The following is a 15,076-nucleotide window of genomic DNA, read 5'->3' on the forward strand; positions in this document are numbered from 1 at the left end:
TTCCCAATTTTCCACTTGTACGAAAAAGAAACGACTGCTGCTCCCCCCTTTCTCGCTTTTCCTATTCTTCTGAATGCCGTTATTCTGAATCTCCGTTTTCCGTCCAAAAATGTGTGTTCACACCCTTTTTGATGAATTGTGAAAACGAATCGAGTAGCCAAAAAGAGCATTTCGCTCTCTGCACCACAATTTTTCTCTCTTGGGAGATCGCATATCAAATATTCTCTTTTTTCCAGGACCTTTTTGATGAAAAGCGTCTAATTTGAAGTGGGGGATGTTGGTCCCATATTTTTTTTTGAATGAATGAGGAGTTTTTGACTTTTTTTGGATGAAACTTTTAGATGAATGAGCTGGAAAAGAGCTGGCCTAAAAGTAGGATTACTGTATTAAAAATGAATTTCATTTTTCTGGAATATTCTGAGCTCAGTTATCTCGGTCCCTTCAAAAGATATCAAAAATCTGTCAAGTATAAAAATGAAACTTGACAGAGCCCTTCTTTTACAGGTTCTAGTTGTTTTCAATTTTTTTACAATTTCCTAACACTTCAATTCAACCTTGACATTAATACGTTCATTTTTTATGGAATACTGTAGTTTCACAGTTTTATGCCGGTAATTTATGCAAAAAATTGTTTCTTTTTGGTTCTCCAGTCTTTCCCATTGTTTATTTCAGCTATCGTGACGTATAGGAACATTGAAGTTTTTTCTACGGAATCGATGTGATAAAAATTGCAAAGAATATTCCTAATGTTCTCGATTTACGTTTTTTAGACTTCTGAACTTGAGGTCCCAAAAACGACATGAGGAATTTCTTTTTTTTTGTTCAAATACCGTAAAACCTGTAATAGAAGCCCAATCGTCAACTTTGAGCCTAATTATCTCAATTCTAATAAATGTTAACCAAAAAAAGTTAACTGTTAAAATATTTCTCATATTGTCAGCTACATCTTATTATGAAACAACTTTTTGATATCTTTTGAATGAACCGAGATCTTAAGCTCAAAGTGGACGTATAGCTTGGAAAGGAGATTCCTACCCTATACGTGCAATTTGAGCGAGCCCATTTATCTCAGTTCCAGTCAAAGATATAAAAAATTTCTCAATTAATAGAATATTTTTCATTTCATCAGCTACATTTTATCAGTTGACACTTTTTGATACCTCAAATAGAAACCAAGAAAAATTAGCTCAAACTTGATAATGTGGCGGCCCTTCTACTAAATCCTTTGCCGTTTATGACACTCTGCTCTCAACGTCTTTCCAATGAGTGAGTCTAAAAAGAGACTCATCGAAGCCCTTCCTGCTTCAACGTGTCTTCCTGATATGTATATCATTTCATTTTCTCTCTCGTTGTCTAATCCTCTCCTCCTATACTATCTCTGATTTCTCTCTCCTCTGATGCCCATCAATTTAATGCGTTCGCCCCCCTTTCCGCCGCCCTGTGTCATCGTTACATTTTTTCTCATATCATATCAAGGTTAGACCCCTGCATTCTCTACCAATTTTATTTCAATTCGAAGGGTCAAAGAAGTTTGTTCCTTTTCCAAAATAAAAGTACAAACTTTATGGTCCACCAACTTTTCTTATGAATTCTTGAGTCTATTGCACTTTTCCCCAGCTGGCTCATGGTGTCAGCCTAGGCGACACCTGCGTCTCCGTTCCATTTCTTTTCTTATTTTACCCGCCAATTGATGAGTCATCTTCAGAATGATACAATTCACACTCCCCCACATTTATATTATCATTTATTTTGATTGAATCAAAACCTGTAAGGTGTAACAGAAAGTATAAGATCCGGCTTTCTCTTCATTCTTATACCATCAGCTTGCTCTGTCCAAAACTTTCTTTGAAAAAAAAAAAGCTAAAATCCGTTCTATGCTTCCTTATGAAAGATTTGATTGCTCATCGTTACATTCTAGAAGCTTCGTTTTCTACTTTCTTATCAATTAATCTTTCAGCTATTAACCCTCTCAAACTCCCTACATGAGCTGAAATTCCAAAAATCGAAGGATGCGGGAAAAATGTCTAATTGGATGGGCCCTACTAGTTTCTCTCAGCTGTGTCGTCAAATCGTTCAATCTCGATGTGAATGCGCCGATTTACAGGTTTGGTCCCAAAGGGACCAATTTCGGATACTCGGTTGCCGAGCATTTTAAAGGAGAGAAGCCTGTGTAAGTCTTTGTTTCCTATTCTAGAACACGAACTCTAAAATCATGATCCTTAACCCTTGTTCATTTTCAGAATGCTAATCGGTGCGCCACGTGGCGAGTCTGGACAAACGGGAACCGAACGAGCGGGTGCAATGTACTCGTGCGATATCAACACATTTTATAATACTGGATCACAGCATTGGTGGGTCTCTCTCGGAATGATTGATTAAGAAACATGATATTTGCAGGTGTGAACAGGTGCGTTTCGAATACGACAACTCTGAGGACTACGCGAAACGACCGAACGAGACACGAGGAAGGACGGTGCATCCATTGGGAAAGAATGATCAATTGTTGGCATCGACGATTGTTTCAAAGGGAACCAAGAATGGAAGTGCTCTGGTGAGAATTTTGGGATTTTGAAAATTGGTGGTTTAGAAGAGCTATAAGATTTAAAATCTGAAGTTTGAAAGTTTCCAGTCGGTTATTTTCGTATTTAATTTTTTTTCTGATCCTCAGATTTTTCGGCTTTTTGAAATTTCTAAAATTTTTAGAAATTCTAAAAAATCCAAAAATCCAAAACATTTCATATAAAAATTCGATATTTTCGAAAATTCAAAAGAAAATAAGAAAATTCAGAAATTAAGAAAATTTGAAAAAAAATATTCAGAAAAATGGGATGAAATGATTGAATTTTTAATTTAATTGGAGTTGAAAAGATAGCATAGAAAATTTTAGAAAAAATGAAAATTTCTGAATTCTCTAATATTTTCTTTCTGGAAAACCGGAATAATGATTTTGATTTTTTGAAATCATCCGTTTTTTGTATCTGTAGGATTTTTGGAATTCCCAACATTCCTGAAATTTTTAAAAGGCTAAAAATTCCAATTGATTAGAGCGAAAATTCGAATTCTCGAAACATCCAGGAGTCTTACAACATCTTAAGTTCCGATTTAGGTTATTCAGTTTAAAGTATCTATGAGATCTAGAATTCAGGTTAACCTTGAAACTAAACAAAACTTATCTCCTATCTTCCAATTTTCAGGTATGTGCTCCTTTGATTCGCTACCATCAAACCGCCGCCTACCCTCAAGGCGCTTGCTACGAACTCGAATCCAATCTTCGTCTCCAATCTACTTACTCAACATGTGCTCAAAAGAATCTTCCGACAACGGACAGACACAACGAGTATGGAGGCTGTATGGAAGGGTTCTCGGCGGCTATCACTCAGGTAATTTTTTGTAAAATGATAAATCTGAAATCTTGTTTTTAGGATACCGTTGTGACTGGTCTGATTGGAAGTGTAAAGTGGACGGGTGGTGTTTTCGCCAAGAAATCGTCAGCTAGCATTTTCGATTCCGTCGTTGAAAAGTACACGATGAATCAGCCAGCAGAGGATAGCATTCGAACGCGACTCGTTGCTCATGACTATCTGGGATATTCAGTAGACATCGGAAGATTCGGATTCTGGTATGAAGATGGGAAACCGATTACTGTAGTTTCCGGAGCAACGAGATATGGCGAACATGGAGCTGTGATATTCCTTCCGTTTATTCAGGATTCCAGTTCAAAACTGACTCTAAATGAAGACAAGTTTATCATCAATGGAACTGCAATGGGATCAGCATTTGGATATTCAATTGAGGTTGTTGATTTGAACGGAGATGGGTTTGATGACCTAATTGTTGGTGCTCCATTTGAACATCGGACTGGAATCGATGGAAATTTCGGAGGAATCGTCTACGTTTATTTCTCTCAAGGAGTCCAAAGACAGAAACACGAATCTCACCTGGTCTTCCATCCCCCAAAAGTGATCAAAAATCCAGATTTCTATTCACAATTTGGGTTATCAATTACAAAGTTAGGAAATGTGGATGGAGACAAAAATGGGCTCAATGATTTTGCCGTTGGTGCGCCATTTGCATTCGATGGAACCGGAGCGGTCTATATCTATCTTGGAACCAAAAGTATTGACAAATTCCGCAAGAAGCCTGCTCAAGTGATAAAGGGAAATGAGTTGCCAAATCTTCCAGAAGGAATGAGATCCTTTGGATTCTCTCTATCCGGTGGATCTGATATGGATGAGAATGGTTATCCAGATCTTCTCGTTGGATCTCCTTCTAAAAACTTTGTGGCTCTTCTTCGAGCTCGTCCAGTTATTAGCATAGATGCCAAGCACAAAATGCAGACCCGAATGATTGATATAGATAAGGGTGTCAATTGTCCACGTGGCTCCAAAACCTGTTTCCCTCTGGAAATGGTGATCTATGTAGATGAGGAGACAACGCGTGGTGCTGAACTCGTCGACTTCTCCTCTGACGTCTTCATGTGTAATCTTGAGGCGATTCCGTATCGAGCTGATACCACTGCTCGTGGATTTATCGAAGGAAGTCATTCACACAACTACACTTGGCCATGTGGAAGTAACAGTCATGTACAGAAGAGAACGTATCGTCAGAATATTTATTTGCCAATTCAAGAAGCAAAAGACTGGATTACTCCGCTCAAGTTCCGATTCACAGTTAGCATTCGGTAAGTGATAGGAGAAATGTAGACTGGCAAAGGCTCTATTAGAAGATCATGTTCTTCAATTGTTCCAAAATCTCTCCGGGGATGTTCAGAATTGCCTTTTCGGAATTTTTCGGAATTTTTACTTTTTGTAATTCAAAAATACTTTTCGTAGTTTAAAAACTTCTAATTTCGAAAAAAAAACTTCGGGGTTCAGTATCCAAGGGCACATCGAGCAAGGGTACATCGATGATCAGAAGGATCCCTGCACTAACAACTAAAATGTCCAAATAATTCTCCTCCCTTACATCATCATCTTTTCCTTGCAGAAACGAAAAGAAGCCGATCCAACCCCCACAAGGAAGCCAAGTTGTCGATTTGAAGCACTTCCCGGTGCTCAATAAGTACGGAGCCTCTTACGAATTCGATGTTCCATTCAACACACTTTGCGGAGAGGATCACACGTGTCAGACGGATTTGTCATTGAAGGCAACCTTCAAGGATATTCCATTGTAAGAGATTTTAAGATTTTTCAAATTTTCAATATTTATTTGTTTTTGCAGAACCGCCAATGGATATGTGTCAAATGTCGGAGAAAAGGATTATCTTGATGTGACATTCACTGTTGAGAACAAAAAAGAAAAGGCTTATCAAGCGAATTTCTATTTGGAATATAACGAGGAGGAGCTGGAATTGCCTCAAGTGAACGGAGCAAAACGGATGATTGCCGAGACAATTGGAAAGAATATTGTGCATTTGCCACTTGGTAATCCGATGAATGGAGGATCCAAACATCATTTCACAATTCAATTCAAATTGACACGTGGAAGGACAGAAGGCATCGGGAAGGCTCTGAAATTTGTGGCTCATGTGAACTCAACGTCACAGGAGACTGAAGAGGAGTTGAAAGATAATAAGTGGGAAGCAGAGGTTCAGATTATTAAGAAAGCAGAGTTGGAAATTTATGGAATCAGTACGCCGGATAGAGTGTTCTTCGGAGGAAAAGCTAAAGCGGAATCTGAACTTGAATTGGAAGAAGATATCGGAACAATGGTTAGACACAACTACACAATCACTAATCATGGACCATGGACTGTTAGAAATGTGGTTGCGAAGTTCGATTGGCCATATCAGGTTCATTCAAGATTTGGAAGAGGAAAATGGGCACTGTATCTTCTGGATGTACCAACCATCACCACTGAATTCACAGATGGAACCAGAGAAGTGAGGAAATGCTCCATCGAGCAGAAATATGAATATGTGAATCCGGCGGATATCAAACTGAATACAAAATACAGTACACAAGAAACAACTCCCCACAGAATTGAGCATAGATACAAACGATCACTTGATGAAGAGGATGTGAAGTATCAAGAGGAATCTGGAGAACTCAGAACGTCTGAAGAAGAGGAAGAACGTGGATTCAGGCATACCCTTGCGAAAATGTTCAATTTCAATTTCTTTGCTAGCGCCGATGGTGGAATCAAGAGAGAAGTTCATAACTTGGTAAGTATTCCAATGAACCAGAGAATTTCCTAACTGACTTTTTTCAGAGTTGCCAAGAAAAAACGGCTAACTGTTTCACCGTTGTCTGCCACTTCGATTTCCTCGATGCTAACTCTGCTATCGTCGTCGATTTCCGTGCTCGATTATGGAATTCCACTTTTGTAGAAGATTTTTCTGGTGTGGAAAGTGTAAAGGTCAAGTCATTCGGACGATTGGAATTAGATACTTCACAAGGGATCGATGACAATCCGGATAATAATCAAGCATCAGTAACGACGTCAGCAGATCCAGATCGGCCTACAATTGGTGAGTTTTTGAAGTTTCGAGGTTTTTCGTCAGGTTTTTAGATAAGACTTCGAAAACGTCTTTCTGCTAAACTTTTAGAAAAGATTATAGCCCCAAAAAAGGTTACTGTAATGAATATGGCCATGAAACTTGTCTTTCACAAGATTCAAATTATCGGCTCTATTTTCTGATTGTGGCGGATTCCCAAAATTGTGGAACCTAGTCTTCTAGAATTTTTTTTTCAAAATTTTATGTCAAAATTTCCAGGTGACTCCCGACCCATCCCGTGGTGGATCATTGTTGTAGCTGCTATCATCGGATTCCTTATCGTATTTCTTATCAGTTTTTGCCTATATAAATGTGGTTTCTTCAAACGGAAACGCATGGATCAACCATCATTGTACACTGCTCAGTTACGACATGAACGCGAGCAATGGGCAGATACAGGGCTATAGGTGCTCTTCTTTTTTCTTCTCTTTTCCCTCTCTATGTCTTTTTTCGGATCTCTGTGATTCTCAAAATTCACTTTGTTTTTTTCCTCTTTTGTTATATGTGATACATTTTTCCCGTTCTTCGTTTTAGGACCAATTTTTTCGTAACTTATATTTATTGAAATTATTTCATGACTCCCCTTCTCTTGTAGCCAAGGTATCCCTTGGCAAAAATCACAACCGGTGCCATTTTTTAAACATTTTTCGCCATTTTCCAGAAAAATGACTGCATGTGTAAATTAAATTATTTAATAAATAAATTATTGTTGCTTGGACAGAGAGTACAATTTAAAACCATCAATTATCATCATTAGTCGATTGCCTTTTTAGAAGCATCCATGAGCTGCGTTTTCGTGGAGCTGCAGCTGTTAATTAGTCAAAAGTTAGTATAATTAGACTAATTAGAGGGAACTCACCAACTAGCATTTTTGCCTGATTTTTGTGTGTGATTTGGATGATGCATGGTGGTTGCATCCAGGGTTCCCCGTCGATTTGCATTGGAAATGATTTGTGAGTTCTGGAATTTGAAAAATCAATTCTTGAACATTTTTTGTTTTTCGAAAACGACTAATTTCGAAAAGTTCTTCATTTCGTGATCATTTCTTATGATGGCCTAGTAAATTCAACTTGCAAAAGTGAGACAACGGAATGGCCAGAAAACCTGCCAAGTGACTATCAAGCCATTTCTAGGCCATGTAACATGGTAGCTCAGAAACTCAACTAGCGAAAGCTAGGCTACCATGTTCAATCGCCTAGGAAATCTACCAGGTCAATATCAAACCATTTCTAGTCCGTTCGGCATGGTGGCCTAGCATATTCAATTAGCGAAAGTGATGCCACCATGTTAAATGAGCTGAAAAACACATAGTATCATCTACTACGGTGGCCTAGAAAGACATGTTGAGAATATTAGACCATTCTATTCCTCACAGGTAACCGGAGTGTGTGATTTTCAACATCGATTAAAAACATTTGAAATCCCATTTTATAATTTTTCGAAAAGTGGTTCGAACGTATTGAAAATCACACTCTGAGCTTAAAGACTGATAATAGAAATTACTCACTGAATAACAACTGTGGAGCATTGAGAAAGACGCCTTGCTCCACGAACACCCGCTTTGATCTGTCCCATTTGCATCGCTGATTCCAGTCCGACTAACTGAAAATCGAAAATCTTAATAAGTTAAAAATTTTCCGTTAATTGCCCTAACCTCAATCAGTCCATCTCCAATATCCTGAACCCTAGTCTGCAGTTGCATTTTCTCCGCATTTTTCATCGGGAATAGTCCTGGCATTCGTCCTTTGGATTTCCTACTTCTTCCCCATAAATTCGATCCACCGTAAATTGATGGAATGTTTAGAAGAGCGATACCTTCGAGAGATGCGTCTTGTCCAAGATCGATAGACTCCCCGTCGCACTGAAATTTGGAAAAATAGGGATAATTTTAAAAATTGAACCCACCAAAATATCAATCTGCTCATGAAGGTTTTTGCAGGAACTCGAGAGAGTTTCACTGGTTCCCAACTCAAAATACCACAGCTTATTACGCATTCGACTGTTGAACTTCTCGGGAAATTTCTCACGCATCACATGGAATCTGTGAGCAATCGAGGCGTCCTGAAAAGCTAATTATCTTAAGTTTCTAGAAGCTTTGACTAACCACTCCAATGGAAAAATAGTTATTGATAATACTATAAGGCGGCGAATCTCCTTTCTCACTAGCTCTTCGAGCACTTTTATTTTCCGTAATCTCGATTTTAATCTGCCATCGATCCATATCAATGAGACTTGACTTTTCAATTTGCTCCAGAATCTTATGCAAATTCTCATTTTCATAACCTCCTCCCCATCTCAAACATCTTGCCAAATCATTTCCAGTTCCCAATGGCAGTACTGCAACCGGTGGACGTCCATGTGGAAATGTCATCTTATCCATCGATTCGAGTACCCATCCAATTGTTCCATCACCTCCACAAACCAGAATATTACAGTTTTTGAGTGTTGAAAATAGTTGAAGTCCCGGCTCGGGACCAGTTTTACTCAAATCATAAACCTGACGGGGATTGAGAAGATACTCGAACTTTTGAAGAATTTTCACACCCTGTTTACCACCGGATTTCGGATTCACAAGGACAAGAAGAGGTCTACAATCGTTGCTTGGAGAGATCGCTTGAAGAAGACTGGCACTATGAGATCCAAAATTGTGATTTTTGAGAGAAGTCGACGTTTTTCTTTCGAGGAACGCAGGGAAAATATGAGTTGGTGGTAGAATATGGTGGACCAGAGCTCCAAGATCACATTCTTGAGCTAGAGCTGACATACATCGATGGTGGACCTGAAATTTATAGTTTTTCTATTTTTCTATATTTTTTGGTCTCAGAAAATGTGTGTTTGGCTCAAAATATTTGCCTAATAGTACATAGTTTCCTGTTGCAGTTCCAAAACAAAGCTAATTCATAAAACTTTGCACTTTTTGAATACTTTTGTAAACAAGATGCAAAATAAACTTCAGTGCTAATTGGGTGGATGACCTTTAAATAAATAATGAGCAGAGTTTGAAACTTGCAACTCTTTTGAATATTTCAGTTTGATTGATTAGAGTGTAAAATTATACTTTTTATAGTTTGATTTAGAAATATCATTGTTAATTGTTGGCAAAAATTAGGCTGTGTGTGTTTTTCGGTTTTTTCAACATTTTCGAACGAACTTTCAAAATTTTACATCATGGTAGATAGAGTAGAAATTGATTCATATCCACCTGATAGTTTTCCAGGCCATTAACATGGTGGCCTAACTTTTTCCAGTTGGATTTTCTAGGCCACCCAGGTGAATTGCCTGGATATGGCCTCTTATTCACCTAGTATATTATCAAGTCCATAAATTATGGTGGCAGGGGAAATTCGTGTGAAAAAATTAGGCCACCATGGGAAATACCCTAGAGAGCAAACAATTGAAATGAGCCGTTTTAGAAAAACTCACATAATTATGACACCAACGACACCCTTTCCCTTGGAAAACTCCAACAGTTGCTTTGCATTTCACACACTTTGCCGCAGCGTTTGCATCCTGCCAGTGATGATACAGCTTGTCTAAAAATATAACTTCTAATATTTTTTAAAAAAATTCCCTCACCCTGCTGTCTACTGGAATAAGTTCGAATGCAATTGGTTGCTGCCGAACGAACACATCTTTCATGGACCGTGTATTTGCATACTGTAATAGAGAATGAAGTTTTGAAAAACCAAGTAAGAAAATCTTACATGAACAACTGAGTCCTTGTTTTCCACCCCATCCAACCAAAATACTACAGCAAGCATTGCAATAGGTTGGTTTAGTGAAATGGCGGAGACGCCAGACATGAGATCCGTCTTCTTTCATTTCCTGTAAGCTCAAATAGGTAAAATACAACTTCTGCACCTCCAAAAAGAACAAACCGTATCAAAACCAAGTAAAACTAAAAGTGGAATATTGGTGAGTCCTCCTCGTCTCCATTCGTCAAACGACACGATTCCATCGTTATCATAATCAATATCAACCATCATTTGGCGAATAATCTGCTCCAATTCAATAGTGTCCCATTGTTGATACCTTGCCACATTCATCATTTGTTCAATGATTCCGTCGATTTCCGATTTGTCAAGGAACCCATTTCCATCCGAATCGTAAACATGGAAGACCACTGAAAACAGGAATTATTTTAATATTAGTTGATTAACCCTGTAATGAATTACCATCCAATTTGTTCTCCGGGGTGTCGGCTTCCAAAAGTGATAGCGTACAGATTAATGGCTTCAATGGGATTCTCGGCTCTTGTGGATCCGTACTGGGAGCTCGTGGGCCCATCACATCTGAATCAAACCATCCAATTATTTGTTACACTACAGTAACCCCTACCATCTTCCGGAATACAAACCAGCGCTTGTGGTTCACTTCCTTGACTCCTGTCGGTTTGCTGTCCAGATCCTCCTGCAATATTCAGGCCGCCCATTCGACCAGTTATCGATTCTGTGAATTTGGCTCTAACTGTGGAGATGGCATCCTCGAAAAGACTAGTTCTTCGTTCTTTTATTGGTGGTTTGGAGAATGAGAGAAATAATTGATCTACAAGATCACTAGGAAGATCCGCACCGAAATAGTCAATGAGGAAGGCACGGAATCCATCAATGTTGATTGTCTGAAAATGGTTCGGAATTTTTTGAAAAGTGTTTTTGACAGTTGTGCTTTGTGTGTTGATGTAAGAGGGAAATCATCAATTCAATTCAACATGTTTTCTGTGCTTTCAATTTTGTTTTTACAAATACAGCATTTTCTGGGCAGGGCCGTATTTTTTAGTTTTCATCAGAATACGCGTTGAGGCCGAAAAATCGAGGGTGGGCGGCTCGTGGGTGAATCCATCGAAAAAACGAAAAAAGTCCAGAAAAATTACTATAGTAAGAATACATGCTCCTTCAAGGAATTCGCTACCGAACGTAAGCCCCGCTCACCCTCGAATTTTTGCACAGTGATTTTTGTGGAACGTTTTTCAAAACAAATTTTCTTGCTCTTTTTTTTAATACAGAGGTTTTCCAAATTTTTTTTTATACAGAGGTTTTCCAGAAATTTCCAGCTATCATTCAAAGAATGTACAGATCAGACCCAAATCAAAACCACAAAACTACATTTCTATAAATGCACAAAATATTATTTTGGAACACCAGATTCTGATTTCCCTCTCTCTGATTATTGTACTTCCATTCTCTTTTAAATCAAATCTCCACTACATTTTCTGCTGCTTGGAAACCACTGAGCACGATCTTCAAGATCTCAACCCACCCCCTCCCTTCCCTTAACCAACCGGAACGTGTCACCTGATATAAACACGAGAGATTACTAATGAGAAGAAATGTATATAGATTGCAGAAGACGTGCCCTATACCAGTTCTTCTCCTCTATTTTCCCCTTTCCCTATCGCATGTCACCTCTTCATTTTTCACAGAGCTCCTCTCGGAGCACACCACGACCATCAACAAAAATAAAAACAGAAAACGGGAAATCGATTTCCGCTTATTTCACTTTTGATACATATATAGAACTTAGAATCGGGCTTTGACGGGGTCGGGAATACTATCATAAGGGCAAAAAATAGAGGAATGGAAATTTCCGGAAATTGGGTCTTCTGAACTTGGTGGTCATTGGGAGCACAAAGAGTACAAGGAAACTAGTTGCAGATGCTCATAAAACTATTAATAATTTGTCTCATCGTTATCAATTCGGATAACTAAAGCAGGATGTTTCAAACAGATCAAAACATATTATCAAAATATGATATTATCACAAATACCAATCGATCTGCACCAGCTTAGAAATGTAGTTTTAGAATTTGCTATAAGACTGATAAGGGATAAACTTTTCAGTTTGATCTGATAAAAGAGTCTGAAGGAGATCTGGATTATTTTAATGACATGGTTAGAAAATCCCCAGAGGTCTACAGGATCTAGAACTGTGTCCAAAATTTTACTGGAGGAGTACTGTAGAAAAAAAACTGAAAATTATGAACACGTATGAGCAGTCAACTTTAATCTCAAATAGCTCGGTTCCTGAAAAAGATATCAAAATGTGATCAAGTGACAAAATGTTCATCATAATATCAAAAGTATTTTGTCAGTTGAGCCCTTTTTTGATATATTTCACAGGAACCGAGATAAATTGGTTCAAAGTGAAAAGTTAGGGGGCAGTTCTATTTCAGGTTTTGCGTATTTTTTAGCTCGAGGTATGAGCGTTATCAGACAAATTGCTAACCATCAACTTTGACGATATTATCTCAATTAGTGTGAAAGATACCAAAAAAAGTCAACTGATAAAATATATTTTATATTATGATAAGCATTTTGTCATATGACCACTTTTTGATATCGTTCACAAGAATTAAGAAAAATTGCTTCAAAGTCGAGCATCAATGCGACCTCATTTTTAAGAAGCGAAAAAAAAACTAGTTACGATGCTAAATTATGCAAAAAATGTAATACTTTTTGGACGAATCTTTCGCCTTTGGGACTAATAAAAATTCATAAACCCGAACTTTCTCTCAAAATCTAAACACCGTTAGATCCGTAATAGAAGGCATCCTAACTTTTGATTTTTAACCAATCTCGGTTCCTGTTAAAAATTTAAAATTTTCGTTAACTAATAAAGTGTTGGTAATTACGAAAAACAGTTTAGCAGTTGACAAATTTTGTATACTATTGACAAAAACCGAAAGACATTGGCTCAAATTTAAAAGTTAGAGGCCCCTACTATTACAGGTATTACGGCAGTTATATTTTCTACTACATATCAGTTCTCTTGAATCATAAAACAAACAAGTTTTACCTGTGCTACTGTTCTATAAACTATGCCTCTTAGGTTTATTTGTTCCTCTCTAATCCCAATAATCAACATTCCTGTCTCCTTACCTGTCCATCAACCGAAAGATACGAGTAGAACTTTCCATCCTGCTGAAAATCGCTCAACATATCTTTCAACTTCCGCCGTGAGTCTGCAAATTGGATTTGCGTTTGTGTGAGGTTTTTCGGCTCTTTTCAGATTCCTTTTCCTTTTTGATATTTTCAAAAGATTCAGGTGTTCACCTTTTCCAGGAACTTACATGCTGCATATTCGCTGAGCCTCGAGAACTGCTCAGGTGATAATAGCATTTTTCTCTGTAAAAAATGAAAATATATTGGTTTATGGATATATGGAAGAAAAAAGGAATTAATATGCGGATGATGAGGTGTGAAAAAGAAAAAAAAAGAAAAGAAAAAAGAAGAAGAGAAGCTGAGGAGCAAATCCTCTTTTTTCTCTCCTGATATTATGTATATTAACACATTTATAAATACACTTTTAATACGTTTGACAAGATTGGCCTCTCCTTTTCTCTATCTCATGTCAAAAGCTCTTCTTCTTGTTCTTTTTCAAAGCCCCTCCTTCTTCAAAAGAGGACGGAGCCTAGGGAAGGGGAGAAGCTGTGGAGCACCTCGCCTAATCCCGCTCGCCCCGGTTTTTCAGAGAGAAAGAGTCACGCGAACGAATCAATCGACACCTCTGTCGCTTTGCAAGAAATAAAAATGGAATAAAAAGAAAATAAATGGGAGGAAAAACGGAAAAATGAGACGAGACAGGCAAAGTTCTGTTTGATGACGTAAGAAGAGATAATATCCGATTTTTCTGGACTAAACGGATTGAGAATAGGGCAATTAGGATATTAGGATTAGTGAGACTAACAATTTTCAGATTCTTAAAGTGCTTTTCGTTTAGAGAAAAAGATACAGTAGCAAGAAAAGTACGACAGCAAAAAATTTGAAGGTCCCCCACAATGTCAAGTTTGAGCTTAATTATCTCTGTTCCAATGAAAGATATCAAAAATGTGACAACTGACAAAACTCTTATGATACTATGATAAACATTTTATCCGTTGAGAACTTTTCAGGTCTCTCAGGGGAATTTAGGAAAATTGGCTCAAAGGTTGGGGGCTTCTATTACAGGTTTTACATTTACAGTACAACATGGCAATTCTAAATATATTTTTAAAAATCATACTGGTCTGAAAATTTCTGAAAATAATAAAAATCTGTAGAGCTACGTTGTTGTACTTTTTTAAACTTCACAGCTAACAACATTAACCTACTTTCTGGGATTCAAAAAATAGAAATTTCAAGCTGAATATTTTTAAATGTGGCTTTTTTCCGTTACTGTACGAACGAACTGGAAAAAGATGGAAATCGCTTTCAAAAGCTCTTAAGACAAATCAATCGAGATGAACATGCATATTAATCTTCCAAAGAATTGAAGACGTCATCACCAAATGGATTTAGGCTTAGGGAAAAAGAAATGAGAAGAGCTGAAAATCAAAAGAAACGAAAAAATGTGAAGAAGAAGACTAAGAAGCCGTTGAAGTGCAGTGAGACGAAAACACTGATAAACTTCAGTGAGCTAGCACTGTGATTTGTGGTGATAAAAAGGGGATTTCGATAATGATGGGAGATGGGTGGATGGATAAAGGGTGGATGCGCATGAATATGAAGACGTTATTGAGCTGGAAAAAGGATTAGATGGAAGATGCGATGTAGAACATCTGGGAATTATTCTAATAATTCATGGAAAACGTTTGAACGGTTGATA

At 37.7% G+C, this 15,076-nt stretch overlaps 2 protein-coding genes across 2 annotated transcripts; one reads left to right on the forward strand and one right to left on the reverse strand.

Moving 5' to 3' along the window:
• Positions 1–2,009: 2,009 nt before the first annotated feature.
• Cbr-ina-1 lies at positions 2,010–6,903 on the forward strand (the record flags this gene model as incomplete). The annotated part of the gene is made up of 9 exons (XM_002642365.1): positions 2,010–2,170; positions 2,241–2,351; positions 2,398–2,551; positions 3,195–3,380; positions 3,423–4,681; positions 4,987–5,169; positions 5,221–6,163; positions 6,211–6,469; positions 6,716–6,903. 9 exons carry the CDS (start codon positions 2,010–2,012, stop codon positions 6,901–6,903), a joined length of 3,444 nt encoding a protein of 1,147 aa, XP_002642411.1.
• Positions 6,904–7,311: 408 nt separating this feature from the next.
• Positions 7,312–13,611, reverse strand: Cbr-dgk-3 (the record flags this gene model as incomplete). Its single annotated transcript, XM_045244365.1, has 12 exons — positions 7,312–7,456; positions 8,004–8,098; positions 8,151–8,357; positions 8,402–8,557; positions 8,601–9,275; positions 9,920–10,024; positions 10,073–10,321; positions 10,375–10,619; positions 10,672–10,788; positions 10,835–11,114; positions 13,372–13,491; positions 13,546–13,611. 12 exons carry the CDS (start codon positions 13,609–13,611, stop codon positions 7,312–7,314), a joined length of 2,460 nt encoding a protein of 819 aa, XP_045093314.1.
• Between the last annotated feature and the right edge of the window lie 1,465 nt (positions 13,612–15,076).

Source organism: Caenorhabditis briggsae (genome assembly GCF_000004555.2).
Source record: "Caenorhabditis briggsae complete genome, chrIII, whole genome shotgun sequence".
In the NCBI taxonomy this organism is placed as follows: domain Eukaryota; kingdom Metazoa; phylum Nematoda; class Chromadorea; order Rhabditida; family Rhabditidae; genus Caenorhabditis; species Caenorhabditis briggsae.